At 50.9% G+C, this 21151-nt stretch overlaps 1 protein-coding gene across 8 annotated transcripts in view; it reads left to right on the top strand.

Annotated features, from left to right (window-relative positions):
- Positions 1 to 21151, top strand: part of HIVEP3 (HIVEP zinc finger 3) — a 480349-nt gene that overhangs the window by 408496 nt on the left and 50702 nt on the right. For 7 of the 8 annotated variants that reach the window (XM_027607320.2, XM_027607348.2, XM_027607357.2 and 4 more), the window contains 2 exons: positions 9786 to 15395; positions 19444 to 19589. In XM_027607320.2, coding sequence (XP_027463121.1) covers positions 10323 to 15395; positions 19444 to 19589 — 5219 coding nt within the window. In that variant the 5' untranslated portion in view covers positions 9786 to 10322. The remainder of the gene's footprint in view (positions 1 to 9785; positions 15396 to 19443; positions 19590 to 21151) is intronic. The other variant, XM_027607377.2, reaches the window with a different exon arrangement.

Here is a 21151-nt window from a genome sequence, read left to right as displayed (position 1 = left end):
TACATATAACATAAAATTTACCATCTTAACTGTTTTGAAGTTTAGTAGTGTTAAGTATTTTCACATTGTTGTGCAATGTGAATGAATCTCCAGAATTCTTATCATCTTCAAAACTGAAACTCTGTACTCATTAAGCAAAAATCTTTCAACCCTTCCTGCCCCTCAGCCCCTGTCAACCACCATTCTTTCTGTCTTTGTGAACTTGTCTATTGTAGGTATCTCATATAAGTGGAATCACATAGTATTTGGTTTTTTTTTTTTTTTTTGGACTGGCTTATTTCACTTAGTATAATATCCTCAGGTTCATCCATGTTGTAGAATGTGTCAGAATTTCCTTCCATTTAAGGCAGACAGGATAATATTCCATTGCATGTATATACCATGTTTTGTTTATCCATTCATCTGTAGATGAACACTTGGGTTCTTCCAACTTTCGGCTATTGTGAATAATGCTGCTATGAATGTGGACAGACATCTCTTTGAGATTCTGATTTCAATTTTTTGGAGTTTATACCCAGAAGTAGAATTTTTTAGATCATATGGTAATTCAATTTTTAATTTTTTTAAGGAAGCACCATACTGTTTTATAGAAGCTGTACTATTTTGCATTCCCATCAGCAGTGCGCAGGGGTTCCAGTTTTTCCACATCTTCACCAACACTTGTTATTTTCTGTTTGTTTGTTTGTTTGTTTTTTAATAATAGCCATCCCAATGTGTGTGAGGTGATATCTCATGGTTTTTTACTTTTCTTAATGATTAGTGATATTGAGCATCTTTTCATGTGCTTGTTGGCCATTGGTATCTCTTCTTTGGAGAAATGTCCATTCAAGTCCTTTGCTCATTTTTTAATCTGGTTGTTTGGTTTTTGTTTTTGAGTTGTAAGAGTTCTTTAAATATTCTGGATATTAACCTCTTCTCACATATATGATTTGCAAATATTTTCTCCCATTCTGTAGGTTATCTTTTTACTCTGTTGATTATGTTCTGTGGTGCACAAAAGTTTTAAATTTTGATTAGGTCCAATTTATCTATTTTTACTTTGATTGTGCTTTTAGTGGCATATCCAAGAAATCATTGCTAAATCCAATATCATGAAGCTTTCCCTCTATGTTTCCTTCTAAGAGTTGTGCAGTTTTAACTCTTATGTTAGGTCTTTGATCTATTTTGAGTTAATTTTGGCCATTTTTAATTGGATTGTCTGCCTTTTTACATTCATTTTTAGGACTTTTCTACATTATGGGTGAGTCCTTTGTTGAATGCATATCACAAATATCTTCTCTCAGTCTGTGGTTTGTATTTGTATTCTATTGTATCTTCTGGTGAATTGAAGTTGTGTGTTTGGCTTGAAGATTTTGCCAATCTTTAGAAAGTTTTCTTCAGAAGTTTTTCATTTTAATGAAGCCCAATTTATCAGTCCTATGCTTTATGATGCTGTGCTTATGCATTTTGTAAACTGTAAGAAATCTTTGCTAGCCCCAAGTTCATGAAAATATGTTCTTGTGTTTTCTTCTATAAGCTTTATTATTTAGTCTTTTGTATCCAGGCTAATCATCCTTTTCACATTAATTTATGTATTTGGTAAGGGTGGGTTCATTTTTTTCCCACATGGATATTCAATTGCTTCAGCACCATTTATTGAAAAGACTATCATTTCCCTCACCAAATACAATAGCACCTTAGTTACAAATCAGGTAATTGTATATGAGGGAGTCTGTTTCATTACTCTGTTGTTTCCATTGATTTTTTTTTTTTTTTTTTTTTTTTTTTTTTGGTCTCTCCTGTGTTGGTACCACACTGTCTTGATTACTGCAACTTTATAGTAAGGTCTATAATTTATGTCTGTTTTCATATTACTGGCCTGGCATTGAGAAGGCCCATGTAATGCTTGCACACTGGGTGAACAAGTGAACAAATGAGGTGTCAAGTAATCATTATAAGTGCTGTATCATTACTTGTACACTCATATTCATCCTGCCATGTGGACAAGAATGGTGAAGGCCACAGGTAACCCCTACTTTTGTCATTGTCCAACTTTGCAATACACTATATATGTCACCGAGTCTCCCTGGTCATTTTTCTTTACGTGGTTTATTCTATAATGCGTGTGTGTGTGTGTGTGTTATAGTGTATTCTGTATATTGCCCTTCATAGTAGACCAAATAACCTTAACTACCCAGGAGGTTTATAGATAGGTGTGCCTTTTATACCACAGTCATTTGTGTAGAAATAAAAGGCCATCAAAGGGACAGCTAGAGACCTGCTGGAAACTAATGAGAGAACAGGCCATGGCAGCAAATGCAGAACGTGGGTCTTAGGCAGTGTTGTTGAGAGACTGGAAGAATGCAAATGGCTGACAAGTCTGCCCAATCTGGCCCAACTCTCACTTCAGGTTTCGTTCTTCCCTAAGCCCTTTGACCTACAACTACTTCCTGGACCATTTAGATAAGCAGGTCGAGTTAAATTCAGAAGCTCACCAGTTCTCATGGGTATCCAGAAGCCTCTTTTAATCTTTACCAAACAAGGTGGATATACATAAATGATGCAATAGGTGGGTGGATAACTAGATTTATAACAGTAGAGAACTTAGTAGATTAATTAACCACAAGCGTCTGGGGTTCACTGGGCCCTTGCTGAGACCAGACTACAGTCCCTGACAGTAGTTCATTTTCAATCTCAATGGGAACAAGACTTAAGCATTGCACTTTTCTAGGTGGAAGGGGGAAACAAAACTCTTAACAAGGCCAGGCCACCTGCTAGAAATAGGGTTTAGTTACCCAAGTGTTAGGACTGTAACTCCAATCTGAGTTCTGTCTGCCAGGATTCTACTGCCTTTTTTTTTTTTTTTTTTTAAGATTTTATTTATTTATTTGAGACAGAAAGAGAGCACAAGTGGGGAGAAGGATGAGAGGGAGAGGGAGAAGCAGGCTCCCCACTGAGCAGGGAGCCCAATGCGGGGCTCAATCCCAGGACCCTGGGATCATGACCTGAGCCGAAGGCAGACGCTTAACCATCTGAGCCACCCAGGCACCCCAGGATTCTACTGCCTTAAGGGTCTCTACTGCAGAGGTCACTTGATGGCCCAGGTTCAGGTTCTGGCCGTGCCATTACCAGCTTCGTGATTCTGTGCCCCTGCTTCCTCATCTGTAACATGAGGATAATAATAGCACCAGCCTAATAGAGCCATTGTATAGAACTCTAGGAACAGCCCCGACACATGTTAAGAGTTCGGTTGTCCATCTAGACACAGGACATAGGTTAGGACTTTCTTTCCCTGAGTTGTCACAACTACATGTACTCAGGACTAAGTCTGGGCTTCCACGGGTCTGACAGAGTGGAGTTCTGTCTGCATTATTTCTTGGTCTTGACTGTGAAACATGTTCCTGCTTTCCTCAGGGATGTTGCTAGAGACCTTGTCTGCCCTGTGATGTCAATTCCACCTTGGTCCCTGGGCTCTCTGACAGGAGGACAAACACCAGCCTGGTGTAGCTCGCCTAGGATTGCCTAGGTTCCTCTTTGTTATGAAGACTTTGCTTTTTGACCAGTGTGCAGAAATTCCAAGCCCTGTCTGGGTCTTGGGGTTAGGAAGGAGGAGAAGAAAACTAGAAATGGAGAGACCACAGTCATCCAAGGGAAATGATTTGGGAACCTCCCAGACAGTGAATAATCTACTACTCACTGTGGTTAGGGAAACATTTATCAAGAAACTCAGCCCTGAGTTTAGCGAGGTCATGAGGAGTGATTTACACATGGAGGCGGGAGGGGGGGGGGGAGAATTTGATGTGAGTGGAGGTGGCTATAATTAACCAGGAAGACTTCCTGGAGGATCTAGGGTGCTGAGAAGGAAGAGGAAATCCATCTGGGCCCTTGTGATCAAGGTCAGCGCTCTTGGGGCTTTTCGCTAGGTGGCAGCCTGCTCTCAGGGTTCAAATCCTACCTCTGCCCTTTCTTGTATCATCTGAAGCAATTGGTGTCACTTTGCTGAGTCTTGGTCCTCATCTGCAAAAAGGGGAACTGTGTGAGGATCAATATGTTAATCTTTAGTATAGTTTGGGGACATGGTGGATGCTTCTTTAAGTGTTTTGAAAATATTTTCAATATTTTACTCAGTGCTGGGTCCAGTGCCAGGAACTAGAAATATGAAGATAAATAAAGCCCAGTTTCTGTCCAGTCCAGGGAGACACAGGTTTGCTGGGAAGATGCTGATGAACTCGTTAAGCCACAGACCTGCCATCTTAGGCTTCTTAAGGAAGCACCCCTATTTGACGTATTGGATTAGTGGAAAACTTCATCCCAACATAGGTAATCCATCTGACCCTGGTAATGCCTATTTTCCATGAGTGAATCCAGGCCAGAACCTGTGTGGGTCTGGTTGCCCTGAAAGCTTTATCCAGCCAGCAGTCTGCCTCTCTGGCAGACCCCAGGGGACAGACTGTGCCTTCCACCTGCTTTCCAAGGGCCAATACTAACCCCAGCTGTTAGATGTGTGGCACAACTGAGCCTTCACAGTTTGGGGCATTTTAGGTTTTGTTTCGTTTTGTTATTCTAGGGCCTAGGAGGGAATGTGTGGAAGCTCCTGCCTGTGCCCTGAATTCACCCCAGCACAGAGTGGGATCCTTGCCCAGACACTCTGGGCTCAGGAGCCCCAAAGCCTTGGCTTGGGTAGAGGCCACAAACTCAACATTCCCGGTGGCTACATTCCAGCCTCCGGTGCTCTGCATATGTTGTACCTCCCACCTAGACTAAGAATCTCTTCCTTCCAAATCCAACCATCAATATTTTCCCCATCTTTCAAGGCCCAGCTCAAACATAGCTTCTGCATGCATTCCCTAACTCCTCTGTGGGATTAGTGTTCAGATTCCTTTCGCTGCTTGTTCCCTTGGCAACAGCAGTATGTAAACACAGAGAGGTCAAGAACATGCTAACATACCAGTTAGGGGGCGATGCACAGTGAAAGTGCAGGGTGGAGAGAGGAGGCTGGGAAGGCTAGGTGGGGCCTCTTGTGGGAGGTGAAATGCCACTGGTTGAATCTCCCTGCAGTGGGGAGCTATTGAGCGTTCTTGACAGAGGGAGAGGCTGGGTGAGGTTGACAATTGAAGAGATTTCAACAATGAATGGTGGGGTGGGGTGGGGTGGGGAATGTTGGGAACCTAGAGGCAAGGAGAACCTAGAGGCATCAGTTTTCCCAAATACCAGGCTATAGAAAAGAAACGTATATGTTAGATTTACATGGAGAAATTTGTAAAAATAGGGGTTCTGGGGCCTTTTCCCCAGAGATTCTTTTTTGGAGGATCTGGAATGGGGCTAGAACCTGTGCTTTCAGAAAATGTCCCAGGGCATTTCAGGAGAGTAGGGGTGGACGCTTCAATAATGTTAGGAAAACTGGGTATCTGTATGGGAAAAAACTAAGCTTTATCCTTACTTCATTCCTTACACAAAAAATAAATGTCAAATGGAGCCAAGATCCAGTGGAAAGGAAAGAAGCAGGAGAGGGAAGGATGGAGGGAGGGAAGAATGGAGGAACAAAGTGGTGGAGGAGCAGAGGGAGGGAGGAAAAAAATTAATCCATAAAGGAACTAGAAGAAATTGGGTGACATTCTAGAAAATAATCTTGGACATGAAATCTAAAAGTCCAAAAGGGAAAGATTGATGTATTTGGCCATGTAAAAACAAAATTTTTTTGTTCAGAAAAATTAAAGACTACTGATAAATAGAAATATTTGCAGTTCATATAAAAAGGATTAATATGCCCAATATCAAGAGTTTACGTGAAACAGTAAGAAAAATATAGTTTACTAGAAACAAAAAGTATATGAAAAATAACTCCCTGAATGAAATAATGGGCTAATAAGTTTGTACAGAGTTCTAAGCCTCACTAGAGATCAAGAAACACTGATTTAAGAAAAATAAGGTATCACTGTGGTAGGCAGAATAATGATCCCCAAAGATGTCACACATCTTAATCCCTGGAACCTGTGAATATGTTACCTCTCGTGGCAAAATGAATTTTGCATATATGATTAAGAATCTGGAGGTAGGAGAAGATTCTAGATTATTCAGGTGGGCCCAATGTCGTTACAAGAGTCCTTCCAAGTGAGAAAGGGAGGCAGAACAGTCAGGGTTTGTGATTCAATGTGAGAAGGATGTGGCTGGCCATCGCTGGCTGGTTTTGAAGACCGAAGGGGCCATGTGCCAAGGTACCAGGCAGCCTCTAGAAGTGGGAAAAGATAAGAAAATAGATTCTGCCCTAGAGTCTCCAGAAAGAAGGTTGGGAACCTAACCCTACCTCGATTTTAGCCCTCGTGAGACCCATTTCAGGCTTCTGACCTCTAGAACTGTACAATGATAAGTTGTGCTATTAAGCCTCTGTCTGTGACTGTGGCAGTAGCAGGAGGAAACTAATACAGTCATTTTGCCTCTTCTATTAGTAAATATTAAAGAGATTGGTTATATTGTAGGTAGGAAGGAGTTTGGAGAAACAGTCCTCACACACAACTGGTGGGTGTGTGAATTTGTGCTTTTGGGAGAGCTATTTGTCAGGACCCATCAAAAGCTTCAAGGTACATTCCCTTTAGCCAAGTAGTTGCCCTTCTAGGAATTGATCCTGTGGTTACACTCACACGAGTACGCAGAGGATACCCTAAAGCTTTGTGGATCTCCAGCCCCAGCACCCTACCCTCTTCCCTGTTGGGCTATCCTGACAGTTAGACCTATGAAGCTTCCAGAAGTAGAAGCTGAGTGGTCTGATATATGGCTCGTGAAGCTGTTTCTCCTTGCGGTTCTAAGCTGATTTCTAAGCCAGAGTTCTCTGAGGGCTGTGGCCTGGGTGTCAGACAACATGGACCCCAGGGCCCTTCTGCCACCATCAGCAGATGATGTCCATCCTCCCTCTGGCCTGAGGCTCAGGCCCCCGTTGGCCCGGCTCCTGGGCTCTGTCAGGGAAACCCTCTATCTCTGACCTCATGTCACTGGTGACTTTTACAGGCGCCCTTACCAATTCTGGAGAAGCAGTTTTTTCCTCTGTTACTTCAAGTTTATATTAACATTTTACACATACCCTCAGAAGCAGAGAAGGTAGAAAAGAACCCATTTTCTTGGTGTCACTTGGTCACAGTGATTAGAAATCATCCTTCTAAAGGAGCTAAAATGTAAGAAAGCATTAATGCCGGTCTGAATTGCAATCCTCTCCAAGGCTAAGAGGGCTTCTGAGTTCTCATAGGTTTGCCCCATGTCTGCACCCCCAGTTCCACCCCCAGCTTCTTGTATTAAGAACCTCAGACCCATCATGAGGTGTAAACAGGGCAGCAGAGAGACTGTCCCAGGAGCCTGAGGACGAGTGTGGCCCTGGGCTAGTCATGGCCCACCGTGGCTCAGGTGCCTTCCCTGCAGAATGAAGGAGCAGGCCTTCCGGCTCACAGGCCTCACTGACCCCACAGTGTGGATGTGTCCTGGTTGTTCCTTCCTCGGGGGGTTGAGGCAGGAGGGCCCTCCCTGTCAGAGCACCAGGCCCCACCCACAGGTGGAGGCTGGAAGCGGACCCTCGGCACGTGGTGCTGGCCCAGTGAGTCACCTGATGACACAACAGTTACCTGACGGTCTTCCTCATCCACCCCACCCCTCCTACCTGGCATGTGAACTGCTCTAAACCACAGCCCTTGGGTGCTTCCCCACCTGCCCCTGGAGAGCCTGTGGCTGGGTGAAGAAGGGAAAACCACAGGACTCGACCATGTAGGGTCCTCCTTGGCCAACTGACCCCCACTCAGACTCAGTCATGCCACAGGGTCCCATGCATCCATTGGAAGAAGCAAAGCTTACCACTAGCTCGTATTTTGGGGGTGCTTTGAGATCCTTGCATGAAAGGGTCAATAGAAATAGTAAGTATTGTAAACCCTTTACTATCCATACACAGCACCGGGGGGCCCCCACGGGGAGGTCCAGAGAACAGTTTTCTCTCCGCAAAGCACGTGACCTCTGGCTTGTCCTACCTTAGCTTAGATAAGCTGGGCCTGGGGTAATGCCACCACCATGATCTCCTCAGCCTTAGCCGTGCCCCCCCATTTCTCCTGTCCAGCAGCCGCAGCAAGTTTAGAACATAAGTTGAAAGGCCTCCTTGGCTGTTAAGCTTCTAGACACCTGCAGATGCTCTCCAGGGATATAGCCACCGCCATGCCCCCTGGGGGCAAGCCAGTGCTTTCATGACACATGGAGCCGTGCACTGGTGCTCCCTGAGCCACCGAAGTCATAGAGGACATTTATTCACTGAGGCAGCGGACGAGCCCTGACCAGGGGTCAGGAGGCACAGGGTGGTCTGACCCCACCACCATCCCTGTGCAAGTTTTAGGGAAAATCACATTATCCCTCTAGCCTCAGCCTCATCTGTCGAGTGAGGGGATTAGACTAGACATCCAATCTCTGAGACTCCATTAGGAGGCCCTGGTGTAATTTCAGTCCCCAGAGCAGAGCTGAAAAATTTGTACCAGACACCCAGACACAGCACGTGGGCCTGCTTGGGGTCACAGGTAAATATGGGTTAGAAGGAGACCGTTCATTCCAGCTTGCCTGGGACAGCCCTGATTTTGTCCTGTTGCTCCTCCATAATTATTAGTCGTGCCTCTTTCACCCTCAAAAGTGCCCCAGTTTGGATGATGTTATCTTATGTGGCCACCCTACTGACAGTAATATGAGAAATGAGATTCCTCGGCCTTCTGCACACTCAGCCTGCTTTGTGAGGCTGCCTTCTCTGCCTGAGTTAGAGGAGGCCTTTGACTTGCTCAAAGAATAGCCTTTGCTGAGTCATGACCTTCTGTTGACAGAAGTCAGTCACTGCCTTTGCTGGAGAGCTGTCATTTGAAGATGTAGGTGACCTCGTGTGCCATTCACTGCCCCTGTCTGAAGTACCACATGAATAAGTTCTTTGCAAGCAAGACTTTGCTTCCTGCAAAGAACTTAGATATGTCTTCCTCTCTGGCTATAAGGGCCTGGTGATGGACCCCATGTCCCTCTCCTTTTTGGTTGCCAGGAAAAGCTGGAGGAACCCGCCAGAATGATCCTCCCAGCTGTGGTTTGGCAGAGTCGCCATGGTTAGACTGTGAATTTGCACCAGGCTGGGGCGGTGGGTTTTAGCTTTTCCGTGAAACATGGGCTTGGGTTAGCAAGGGCGATAAAACCATGAATGGTACCCCTCATGGATACCTTCAGAGCCCAGGGCCAGAGAAGGAATAATACTAACCTGAGAATAATCTATCCCTTGGAAAGCTCATCCCTCAATAATGCCCCAGCACCTCCTCCTACACCAGCTGTAGGACCAGCCCACATTTGTCCAGAGGCATCCATATCCATTATCATGTTGATCTCCACTACAGCCCCGAGGCACAATTGAGGCAGGACTTAAAGTTATCCCGTTGTATAAATTGGGCAATGGAGGCTTTGGGGGCTGAACCTGCCACAGAGCAGAGCTGAGACCTCCCATCCCCAACTGCCCTGTAGTTCCCAGCGGCCTGCCCCCCAACCTCCTGCTCCTACCACCCCACATAGCCACAGTCCTCAGAACCACAGGTGGCATTCGGGTCACCCAACACCACTGTGAATGCGGGTGAGGGAGGTTTGGGCTGTGCTCAGGTGCATGGAGGCAGGGGCTGTGACTTCCGGTCACGTCTCCCCTGTTAATCTTCTAGGGATATCACCATGTCTCGCAGAGCCTGAGCTGCACGGGTCGTGGACACGTTGCAGTAACTCTCTCTTCTCTTGTGTGTACGTGTGTATTTCTGTGTGTGTGCTTTCATCACTAGAAGAGCGTGACTTCCCCTCTGTGGCCGCCGATCTCCAACACGGGACCCCAGGGGAGAAGGGGCCGGACGGAGCTGCCCGAGGCAGCCAGCGTGGCTTCCCCAGCGCCGGGACCAGGGATGAGTGGGCCGTGCCTGCAGATGTCTCTAGCCTCCGACCATTCGCATAGCACACAGGGGACTTGTGGGTGGCCACTGGCCACTGCCAACTGAAACAGTATGATGGCGACATTGACATCCTTCATGACGTTTCCACGACAGACATTTAGGCAGAAAGTGCCGGCGCGTTTTCTGTCTTCAAAGTAGAGGGCCATGCCTCACCTATGTGAATAGTTTGGGCCCTGATGACCTGCTCTGAGTCCGCTCGCAGCCAGTGACACTTGCAAAAAAAAAAACTCCCAAAGCCCATCTTGGGTTTGGCTTCAGCAGCTCTTGACCAATGTGGCCAAAGCCAGACGCCTCCTTGGGACACTTGGATTATTCATAAATGCAGCCTGCCCCAACCCTCCCTGAATAGCATCTGAAGTCTCTGTGGGGGTCATGGATCCTGAACAAAGTGTCAAGGGCACCAAGAAGGCTGAGGGAAGTCCCCGGAAGCGGCTGACCAAAGGAGAGGCCGTGCAGGCCAGTGTTTCGTCCAGCACCCCATACGCAGGCAGCAGTGCGGCTGCCCCCCAAGAGGGCCCCCTCCAAGAGCTCCTAGCCCCGCAGCCCTTCCCAGGCCCCCCGTCGGTTCTTAGGGAGGGCTCTCAGGAGAAAACAGGCCAGCAGCAGAAGCCCCCCAAGAGGTCCTCCATTGACACCTCCATCCCCATCTCGCAGCTTCCGCAGCACCCTCTGACACCAGCATTCATGTCGCCTGGCAAACCGGAGCATCTCCTGGAAGGGTCCACGTGGCAGCTGGTCGACCCCATGAGACCTGGACCCTCAAGCTCCTTCGTGACCCCTGGGCTCCATCCGCCGAGCCAGCTCCTCTCTTCGCACGCTTCCATCATCCCCCCTGAGGACCTGCCTGGCCTTCCCAAAGTCTTTGTGCCCCGTCCCTCGCAGGTGTCCTTGAAACCCCCAGAAGAGGCACACAAGAAGGAGAGGAAACCGCAGAAGCCAGGCAAGTACATATGTCAGTACTGCAGCCGGCCCTGCGCCAAGCCCAGCGTGCTCCAGAAACATATCCGCTCGCACACCGGCGAGAGGCCCTACCCCTGCGGCCCCTGTGGCTTCTCGTTCAAGACCAAGAGTAACCTGTACAAGCACAGGAAGTCCCATGCTCACCGCATCAAAGCCGGCCTGGCCTCAGGAGTGGGCGGCGAGATGTACCCCCCGGGGCTGGAGATGGAGAGGATCCCAGGGGAGGAGTTCGAGGAGCCCACCGAGGGGGAAAGCACGGATTCGGAAGAGGAAACAGGCAGTGCGTCCGCCCACCCCACGGAGCTCTCCCCCAGGCCCAAGCACCCCCTCCTGTCCAGCGGTTTGTACAGCTCCGGGAGCCAGGGTTCCAGCCACGAGCGCTGTTCCTTGTCCCAGTCCAGCTCAGCCCCATCACTCGAGGACCCCGCTCCGTTCACGGAGCCCTTGTCGGAACACCCCCTGAGCCAGAAACCCGAAGACACCCACACGATAAAGCAGAAGCTGGCCCTCCGCTTGAGTGAGAGGAAGAAGGTGATGGATGAGCAGGCGTTTCTGAGCCCGGGCAGCAAAGGAAGTACAGAATCGGGGTATTTCTCCCGCTCTGAGAGCGCCGAGCAGCAGGTCAGCCCCCCCAACACCAACGCCAGGTCCTATGCCGAGATCATCTTGGGCAAGTGTGGGCGGATCGGGCAGCGGACCACCATGCTGACGGCCACCTCCACCCAGCCCCTCCTGCCCCTGTCCACCGAAGACAAGCCCAGCCTGGTGCCTTTGTCTGTGCCCCGGACACAGGTCATCGAGCACATCACCAAGCTCATCACCATCAACGAGGCCGTGGTGGACACCAGCGAGATCGACAGTGTGAAGCCGAGGAGGAGCTCGCTCTCCAGGCGCAGCAGCATGGAGTCACCCAAATCCAGCCTCTACCGGGAGCCCCTGTCGGCCCATGGCGAGAAAACCATGAAGCCAGAACAATCACTGCTGAGCCTCCAGCACCCGCCCAGCACCACCCCCCCTGTGCCTCTGCTGAGAAGCCACTCAATGCCTTCTGCCACCTGCACTCTCAGTACCCCCCATCACACCTTCCGAGGTAGCTACTCCTTCGACGACCACATCACCGACTCGGAAGCCCTGAGCCGCAGCAGTCATGTGTTTACCTCCCACCCCCGGATGCTCAAGCGCCAGCCGGCCATCGAACTACCTTTGGGAGGGGAGTATAGTGCGGAGGAGGCGGGGCCCAGTAGCAAAGACCCAGCCTCCAAACCCGCCGACGAGCCTGAAGCCAAGGAAAGCGAACTCACCAAAAAGACCAAGAAGGGTTTGAAAACGAAAGGGGTGATCTATGAATGTAACATATGTGGTGCTCGGTACAAGAAAAGGGACAACTATGAAGCCCACAGAAAGTACTACTGCTCGGAGCTTCAGATCTCAAAGCCCATCTCTGCAGGTGCTCACGCGTCCCCGGAAGCGGAAAAGAGTCAGGCTGAGCATGAGCCCTGGTCCCAGATGATGCATTACAAACTGGGGACCACCTTGGAGCTCACTCCGCTGAGGAAGAGGAGGAAAGAGAAGAGCCTTGGGGATGAGGAGGAGCCACCTGCCTTTGAGTCGACGAAAAGTCAGTTTGGTAGCCCCGGACCGTCTGATGCTGCTCGGAACATTCCCCTGGAGTCCACCAAGTCACCAGCAGAGCCGAGTAAGTCAGTGCCCTCCCTGGAGGGGCCCACGGGCTTCCAGCCAAGGACTCCCAAGCCAGGGTCTGGCCTAGAGTCAGGGAAGGAGAGGAGAACCATATCCAAAGAAATTTCTGTCATCCAGCACACCAGCTCCTTCGAGAAGTCCGACTCTCTGGAGCAGCCCAGTGGCTTGGAAGGGGAAGACAAGCCCCCAGCCCCGTTCTCCTCCCCTCCACCCGCCCCGCACGGACGCTCAGCCCACTCCCTGCAGCCCAGGCTGGTCCGCCAGCCCAACATTCAGGTCCCTGAGATCCTGGTGACCGAGGAGCCCGACCGACCAGACACGGAGCCTGAGCCGCCCCCTAAAGAACCCGAGAAGACAGAGGAATTCCAGTGGCCCCAGCGCAGCCAGACGCTTGCCCAGCTCCCAGCCGAGAAGCTGCCGCCCAAGAAGAAGAGGCTGCGCCTGGCAGAGATGGCCCAGTCGTCGGGGGAGTCCAGCTTTGAGTCCTCCGCACCCCTGTCTCGCAGTCCCAGCCAGGAGAGCAGCGTCTCCCTGAGCGGGTCCAGCCGCTCCGCCTCCTTCGAGAGGGATGACCACGGAAAAGCCGAGGCCCCTGGGCTCTCATCTGACACACGCCCCAAACCGTTGGGCACCCACATGCTGACTGTCCCCAGCCACCACCCGCACGCCCGAGAGATGCGGAGGTCAGCCTCAGAGCAAAGCCCCAACATTTCCCATTCGGCCCACATGACCGAGACACGCAGCAAATCATTCGACTACGGCAGCTTGTCCTTGACAGGCCCTTCTGTGCCGGCCCCGGCAGCCCCCGCGGCCCCCGCAGCCCCGGCGGCCCCGCCAGAGAGAAGGAAATGCTTTTTGGTGAGACAGGCCTCTCTGAGCAGACCTCCAGACACCGAGCCGGAGGCCGCCCCCAAGGGAAGACCGGAGAGCGAGGAACTAAAGCCCTCATGCAGTAAGCCTTCCACCAAAAGCTCCTTGCCCCAGATTTCCTCAGCAGCCACCTCACACAGCGGTCCCCCAGGAGGCAAGGGCCAGGTGCAGGACAGACCCCCGCTGGGGTCCACTCCGCCCTACACGGAAGCCCTGCAGGTGTTTCACCACCCCATCGCCCAGCTCCCCCTGCATGAGAAGCCGTACCTGCCCCCGCCCGTCTCCCTTTTCTCCTTCCAGCACCTCTTGCAGCATGAGCCGGGACAGTCGTCGGAATTCTTCTCCACCCAGGCCATGTCCAGCCTCCTCTCCTCACCGTACTCCATGCCCCCTCTTCCTCCCTCCTTGTTTCAGGCCCCGCCGCTTCCTCTTCAGCCTACGGTTCTGCACCCTGGCCAGCTCCCCCTCCCCCAGCTCCTGCCTCACCCAGGCAGCATCCCCTTCCGGCAGCCCCCTTCATATCTCCCCGTGCCCTACCCGGCCTCATCGGCACTCTCTTCTGGATTTTTCCTGCCTCTGCAATCCCAGTTCTCACTTCCACTCCCTGGGGATGTGGAAAGCCATCTGCCCCAGATCAAAACCAGCCTGGCCCCACTGGCAACAGGAAGCACTGGCCTCTCCCCCAGCTCGGAGTATGGCAGTGATGTCCAGCTGCCCCCCGGGGCCCCCCCAGCCAGCTGCTCAGCACCCACGTCAGCCCCTCCACCGAGCCTACCTGCCTGTCCAGACACCATGGTGTCCCTGGTTGTGCCCGTCCGCATTCAGACCAACATGCCGTCCTACGGGAACGCCATGTACACCACCCTCTCCCAGCTCCTGGTCACACAGTCCCAAGGCAGCTCAGCAACCGTGACTCTTCCCAAGTGCGAGGAGCCCCCGTGCAAAGGGACGACTGTGTGTGGGACAGGTGTGTACGAGGCCAGGCCTGGCTCGGCAGGCGGAAGTGAAGGGCAGAGCAGAAGCTTCCCGACTCCGTACTTGAGGGTCCCTGTGACGTTCCCAGAAAGAAAAGGCACTTCCCTGTCATCAGAGAGTGTCTTGGGCCTGGAGGGGAGTTCTTCAGCAGTGGGGGGGAGCAAACGCGTCCTTTCGCCAGCTGGCAGCCTGGAACTTACCATGGAAACCCAGCAGCAGAAAAGGGTGAAGGAAGAGGAGGCTTCCAAGGCAGATGAAACACTCGAGCTGGTAAAACCGTGCAGTGTGGTGCTGGCCAGCACGGAGGATGGCAGGAGGCCAGAGAAATCCCACCTGGGCAGCCAGGGCCAGGGCAGGAGGGAGCTTGAAACCGTGTCTAGCCTCTCCTCAGATCCATCCGACCCAAAGGAAATGACTCCCCTTCCTCATGCCTCACTGCCCCACGCGACGGCCCCAGGCTCAGAGGCGTTGAAGGAATATGCCCAGCCATCCGGGAAGCTTCACCGAAGAGGGCTGCCCCCACTGAGTGTGAAGAAAGAAGATTCCAAGGAACAGCCTGACCTCCCTCCACTGGCACCTTCCAGCTCGCTGCCTCTGTCAGAAACGTCCCCCAGGCCAGCCAAGTCGCAAGAAGGTACGGACTCAAAGAAGGTACTGCAGTTCCCCAGCCTCCACACGACCACTAATGTCAGTTGGTGCTATTTAAACTACATTAAGCCAAATCACATCCAGCATGCAGATAGGCGGTCCTCTGTTTACGCTGGTTGGTGCATAAGTTTGTACAACCCCAACCTTCCGGGGGTTTCCACTAAAGCTGCTTTGTCCCTCCTGAGGTCTAAGCAGAAGGTGAGCAAAGAAACATACACCATGGCCACAGCTCCGCATCCTGAGACAGGAAGGCTTGTGCCATCCAGCTCCCGCAAGCCCCGCATGACAGAGGTAAGTCAGCCTTGCTTTTCTTCTCCCCTTTGAGTTTTAAAGCCCCCTGCAGAGCTTTTAAGGCCACAGTCCCCTCAAGTTCTATTTGCATAACTAGGGCCGGATGTGTGGGCAGATGTCCCTCCACTGTCAGCTGTGACTGGCCACCTTATAAGAAAACGTATTTATTGGGTTTCTTTGTCCGTGTGTCCCTCACATCACCAGACTAGATACTAGATACGTTTCAATAAAGTGAGCTTTTAAAAGTCATCCTGCTTTCCCAATAGCTGCTATTGTAAAATCAAAGACAGTCTAAGACAAGGGGGTGGAAAATTCTCCAAAAGACTGAGTTGAAAATCTTGGCTGATGGAAAGGCCTGCAGCAATTTCAAAACTTTATGCTGCTCCACATATTCCTCCCTGGTCCTATTAGCCTTTTCCTGCTTTTCTTATTCTCCACACCTGCTATTTCCATTCTCTGGTACCACTCAAAATCTTCTCACTCCCCGAGTTTCTAGAATTTGACACAAACAACTCCTGAAATACCCCGGCTTTCTCTCCGTGAGCAGGACATAGCCAACAGAGAGTGGCTGCAGTGCTCCTCGTCACCACCAGGGGGCAAGATCACTCACAGCCTGACCCTTCTGTGTTGTGCGGTAGCTCCAGGCCCTGACTAATGTCACGTGTACTCCTCCGGTGCCTCTGACCCGAGGCTGCTCCAGGAGCCATAGAGCGAACTGACCGCTACAAGTTCAGGGAGTTTGAAATTTGATAGCTCCCCCTTTGCCTCAGATACACGACACCCCCATACCCCGATAAGGCCAGCCTAAGCATCCAGGCTGTGCGAAGGTATGCCGACTTGGTGTTTGTGGAATAACAGTTGGTCTTGTAGATTGAGTCGCCTCGGTGTGCCAGACACTGTGCTGAATCCAGTCAGTGCTTGTCTCTACCTGTGAGGCAGCAGGACCATCTCCCATCTATAGATGAGGGACCCGAGGTTCAGAGGGTGAGAGATGTCAAGGTCACGTGGCAGGTATTTGGCACACCCAGAATTTGAACTTAGACCTCTCTGACTCTGGACAATCGATTTTTCTTCTTGCTCTTATTGGAGGAAAGAAAACCGTAAAAGTGACTGCAGATTTTAAAATGTTCATCACTGTGTCTTCAGACCAGAGGCTTTGATCAAATCCGGCCTAAATCCACTAAACTAAATTCATATCACAGACACATGAACAAACCTGTGTTCGGGAACTCCTCCTATATTCATCTTCTCCTCTTTTATCACCCAGTGAATTCTGTACACCGAATTTGTCCTTAGCTCAGCTGGGTATTCTTCACAGGATTGTTTCCAAGATTTATTCTCTGAATATCCTTGTCAGTTCACAGACATCCCTAGATGAGATTTCCATGTTTGCCATAAACATCATGACTGATTTCTCTCCAGCGTGTCTTCCTGGCCACAGCTACACCCAAGATTCTGTTGTAATTATATTCATACTTACAACTTCTCGTGCCCCTGCTGTGGGCCAAGTTGCGTAGAACTTTACTTGCAGCCTCACAACCACCTTGAAAGTTTGGGTACTGTATCACCATTTTATGGATGAGAAGGCCAATTCACAGAGAAGTTAGGTAACCTGAATAGGGCCGCACAGTAAATGACAGAGCCCGGATTCAAAACTAGACCTCACTCCAAAGCCCTTTCCAATGATCTGGACTGCCTCTCTGTTTGAATGTGACTATACACTAAAAGTCCATGTAAGAAAAAGGAGAGTTAATTTAGCTTAACTGAGTTTGGCCATCTTTTATTTAAAACACTGCTTTCATAAAATGAGCTGAAACCTGCAATTTTTTTTCTTGGAATAAAACGCTAGATTCACTGGCGTGTTTCCTGCCAGAAGTGCACCCATATGGTGCATTCATATAGCTGCATGACCCACTGCTTCATGCCTTTCTACAATTACACACCTCTCTCTCTGGCCTCTGCTTGCCTAGCTCCAGTGATGGGGAGCTCACCACCTCTTGGTACAACCCAACCCATCTTTGGACAGTGCTTTAAGAAAGTTCTTCACTGAGCTGATGTTTGTCATCTTGTAGCTTCCATCCTTTGTTGTTGCTCTGTAAAGGCCCTTTGGGCTATCTTATCATTTTAAAGATCTTCCAAACTATCTTCAGGTAGGTCTAGGCCACCCTATCAGGTTTCAGTTGGGCCACAGGTATTTTTTTCCATATCTAAGCCCTGAAGAACCCGCAGCTTAGATAAAAGTCACTTTGCAGCCACATTCCATTCCCCAGTTTCTCCTGCTTTTTTTTTTTTTCTTGGGGGTCATTTTGACAACCACATATTGCAAACAGATGGAGAACAAGGACTCCAGTGCCACATTTCCCCTGTTGGAATCCCACTACCTCACTTAGTAGCTGTGTGACCTTGGGCCAGTTACCTCTTCTGTCTGTGCCTCGGTTTCCTCATCTATAACCTAGAGATATTAAAAATACTCAGCTCGTAGGGCTGTGGAGATAAGTGAGTTAAAATATACAAAGTGGAATAGTGCTTGGCACACCAGCACTCAATAATCGTGTTTACGATTTAAAGACAATCATATTACTGTCTTTAAAAGCCAACGTGGATTCCTTGTCCCCCTCTCAGTTCTAATGGTATTTCCTGATAGGATGGCACATTGTCACCCAAACCAGCCTCCTCCAGCTTTGCGCAGACATCACAGCTGGTTGTGAGAAGTCATCCATCGGCCCGTGGAAGGCCCCTTGGTCATTCCACAGATGGCCCAGATGGCAGGCTGAGATAGGAGTGAAAACAGCGTGCTCTGAGAATCCATGGGCACTGCCCAAAATCTGCTGCCTTCTGCCAAAGCAGCAGTCCGTAGCCTCGCCCTGTTTCCATTCCTCATCTCCCATCCTGAAGAGACTGTTTGGGGGGGTCACTGAGTCATAGACGTTGGCCCTGGCATGGATCTTCAAGATGATCTAAATCCCTTCAGAGGTGAACTAATCCCAGAAAGAGAAGTAATCCGCCTGAGGGTGGCTCAGCATGCAGTGTGGACTACGTGGTACTAACACCCAGATCCCCTGACTTCCAACCAGCTCCCTTTCTGCTCAGGCCAAGCCACCCTTATAGGGGCAGGTGGCACGGCTGACCCAGGAGCCTGTGGTTTAGATTGTCCGGGCACCAGGAGACGTGGGTCCTTCTCCCACGGGCGAAACATGACCTTAACTGACAGTGACGTGAAGTAGGAGAGTCTCACTCTGGGCACGGCTGGCCCCATCCCCCAGCTCAGCATCACTGCTCCCTATTCAGGGGTGTGCCCACCCGGGTGCTGCCATCAGAGGGTCTAGAGGACCTGTTTCCCTCCTGAGCCAGCTCTCACCACTGAGGCCCATAGCTCTGTGAAGAGAATGGGTTCTCTTAGACTACTGGCAAGAGCCTGCACATCCCCCCCTCCAGGTACATGCCGAATGGGTTCCCTTAGACTACCGGCCAGAGCCTGCACAACCCATCCCCCCGCCAGGTGCATGCCCATCAGTGAGCACACAAAGCCTTGCTCAGGGCCCTCAGGAGACCTGCACCCTGCTCCCTGCAATGCCCTTAACTTGTAGGGTGACCTTGATTTTCTGATCTGTAAAAGAGAATTGGAGCAGCTAATCTCCGGGGTGGAGTCACCATCCCTCATGCATCTTCTCTGAGGCAGGCCCTGTTTTGGGTGCGGGTGTGACTGAGGACACCAAGTTGAGGACCTGTCCCCAGAAGGTTCTAGACTAGTGTGAAAGGAAAAGCAAACACAGCTCCCGCGGGAAGGCCTGGTCTTCCCAGGAGAAGGTCCTGGTGGGAGTCCCGGTTTTGACACCAGCTAACCAGGTGGCCTTGAAGAAGGGAGTTCAGCTCTCTGGGGATCCATTTCCTTCTTTCTGCCAGCTGGAGCTTCTAGCACATCTTCACAGGGTGGAGGGAAGAGTGAGGGAGCACACACAGTGAAGTGTAAGCATTCAGGGCCATCAACGGCACTGTTCCGATACTCCCAGTTAACGGCAGTGATTTTGTCATTCCTGCGGTGGGCCAGGTTCACCTCCCTTCGCTGGTTTCCCCGGAAGGCCAGAAAGATCTAGCTAGAGTGCAGAAGGAAGAAGAGAAGCGAGGGAAGCCGGAGGAGGACGCTCCTGCCTCCAAAAGAGGGGAGCCAGCGAGGATCAAAATCTTCGAAGGAGGGTAAGAATCATGTTTGGTTTGCAATGTTTGGTTCTGCTTCCTGTGGAGGAAGACGTGGTACCATCTGTGGTGAGAGGCGGTGAGCGTCTCCCCGGGCCGGGCTGTGCCCACAGGCGCTTTCCAGCAGAGGCCACCTTCGTGGGACTTGCAGGCCGCCTCTGTTTCAGAACACCGGGCTCCCTGGCGGGGAATGGGAGCCGGCTGCGTGCTGAGGACTGGAGCAGTCTGGGTCTTTCTCCAGCCCCTTCTTTCTTCAGATGTCGGCCAGCTTTCTAGTCGCTGCACTGGAGCTGATAGCGCGCCTCCTAAGTCCTGCCCGGACTGCCATTTACCTTGGTGCGTGTTCCCCAAAAGTCACCTCTGTCCTGCGCAAGCAGCCACCGTGGCATGCCTGGTGTCCCACAGGGGACTCGGGCTCTGCCCACAGGCTGCTCGCAGGGCTGATAATGAAGGCACTGCTCACTCTGGCTGTCTGCACCAGTCTCCATTCTGACTGGTCGGGGTCCAGGTCTCAGTGGTTGCTAAATATTTGGAATATCATTGCTGGGGTTTTTTTTGTTTTGTTTTGTTTTTGTTTTGTTTTTTTACCGTTGGTGCTTATCTTTGGAAACCCAATGATCTAAATGTCTCACAACTCACACTGTGGGGCCCTCTGGGCTTCAGAAGGGTGCCTTGTTGCGGACTTGCTTCGTGGAAGTTTTGTGCAAGCTGTGTTCTATGTGACCACGTGTTTGCCCCCTGGGGTGTGGTGTCTGTCTCAGGGTCCTGTGTCTGTGTCCCCAGTGTGATCAATGCAGCCCTCGTCCCACCCAGGCCCAAGGGACGATAGCATGAGGGAACACCTGCCTCCCAAGGAGGAGAGTCCTCATGAGCACGAGCGCCAGCCAGCATGGGGCCTGCCAGCCTCCAGTGCCTTCGAGTGCCCAACTCACAAGGTCAAAGAGGGAGGTGCCGGATACCTCTGTTGGTTTGGGACAGCGGAGACAGCCAAGCTCCCCAGGGCCACCGGAAGGCATCTTCTGGTGTCACTGAGGAGCAGGGACTATCAGGAGAGGGGGTGTTTGGAAACAAAACTTGGGGAGTTGGTTTGTCACAGTGACATGGAGGGGCTCAAGGATGGCAAAAAAAAAAAAAAAAATGCAGTGGTAGGGTTACCACCCTCCAGGGGAGAAAAAGCCTGTCTAGAGTTCCAGTAGCAGCTCCACTGGGAAACACTGGACCTATCGTTTTTCCAAAATACTAAAGCCTCTTTCCAGCGGAGGACAGACCAGTTTTGTCCCTGCTATTTGAATAGAGCGCCCTCTGGTGTCTCTATGTCTCATACCACTGGGCACTGAAGAGGCCCCCCAAGACTTCCTTCATCCGCGGTCTGGTCACAATGATTTGCCTTCTCGCCTCTGGCTTCAAGAACCATCCGTGAGGCCCTGAGGGGCTGCTGAGGGATAGCTGGCGTGCATGAAGAGGTTGGCTTCTTCTCTGAGAAGAGCTGCCTCCAGACAGGAGGTGGGGCCCCCCGAGGCAGCTCCCTGCTGCTCTCGTTTCCCTGGGAAGCCTGAGCCCAG

The sequence above is a fragment of the Zalophus californianus genome, chromosome 4 (assembly GCF_009762305.2).
Source record: "Zalophus californianus isolate mZalCal1 chromosome 4, mZalCal1.pri.v2, whole genome shotgun sequence".
In the NCBI taxonomy this organism is placed as follows: Eukaryota; Metazoa; Chordata; class Mammalia; order Carnivora; family Otariidae; genus Zalophus; species Zalophus californianus.
The sequence above is the reverse complement of the archived record's forward strand: the minus strand, read 5'-3'. Positions and strand labels throughout refer to the sequence as shown.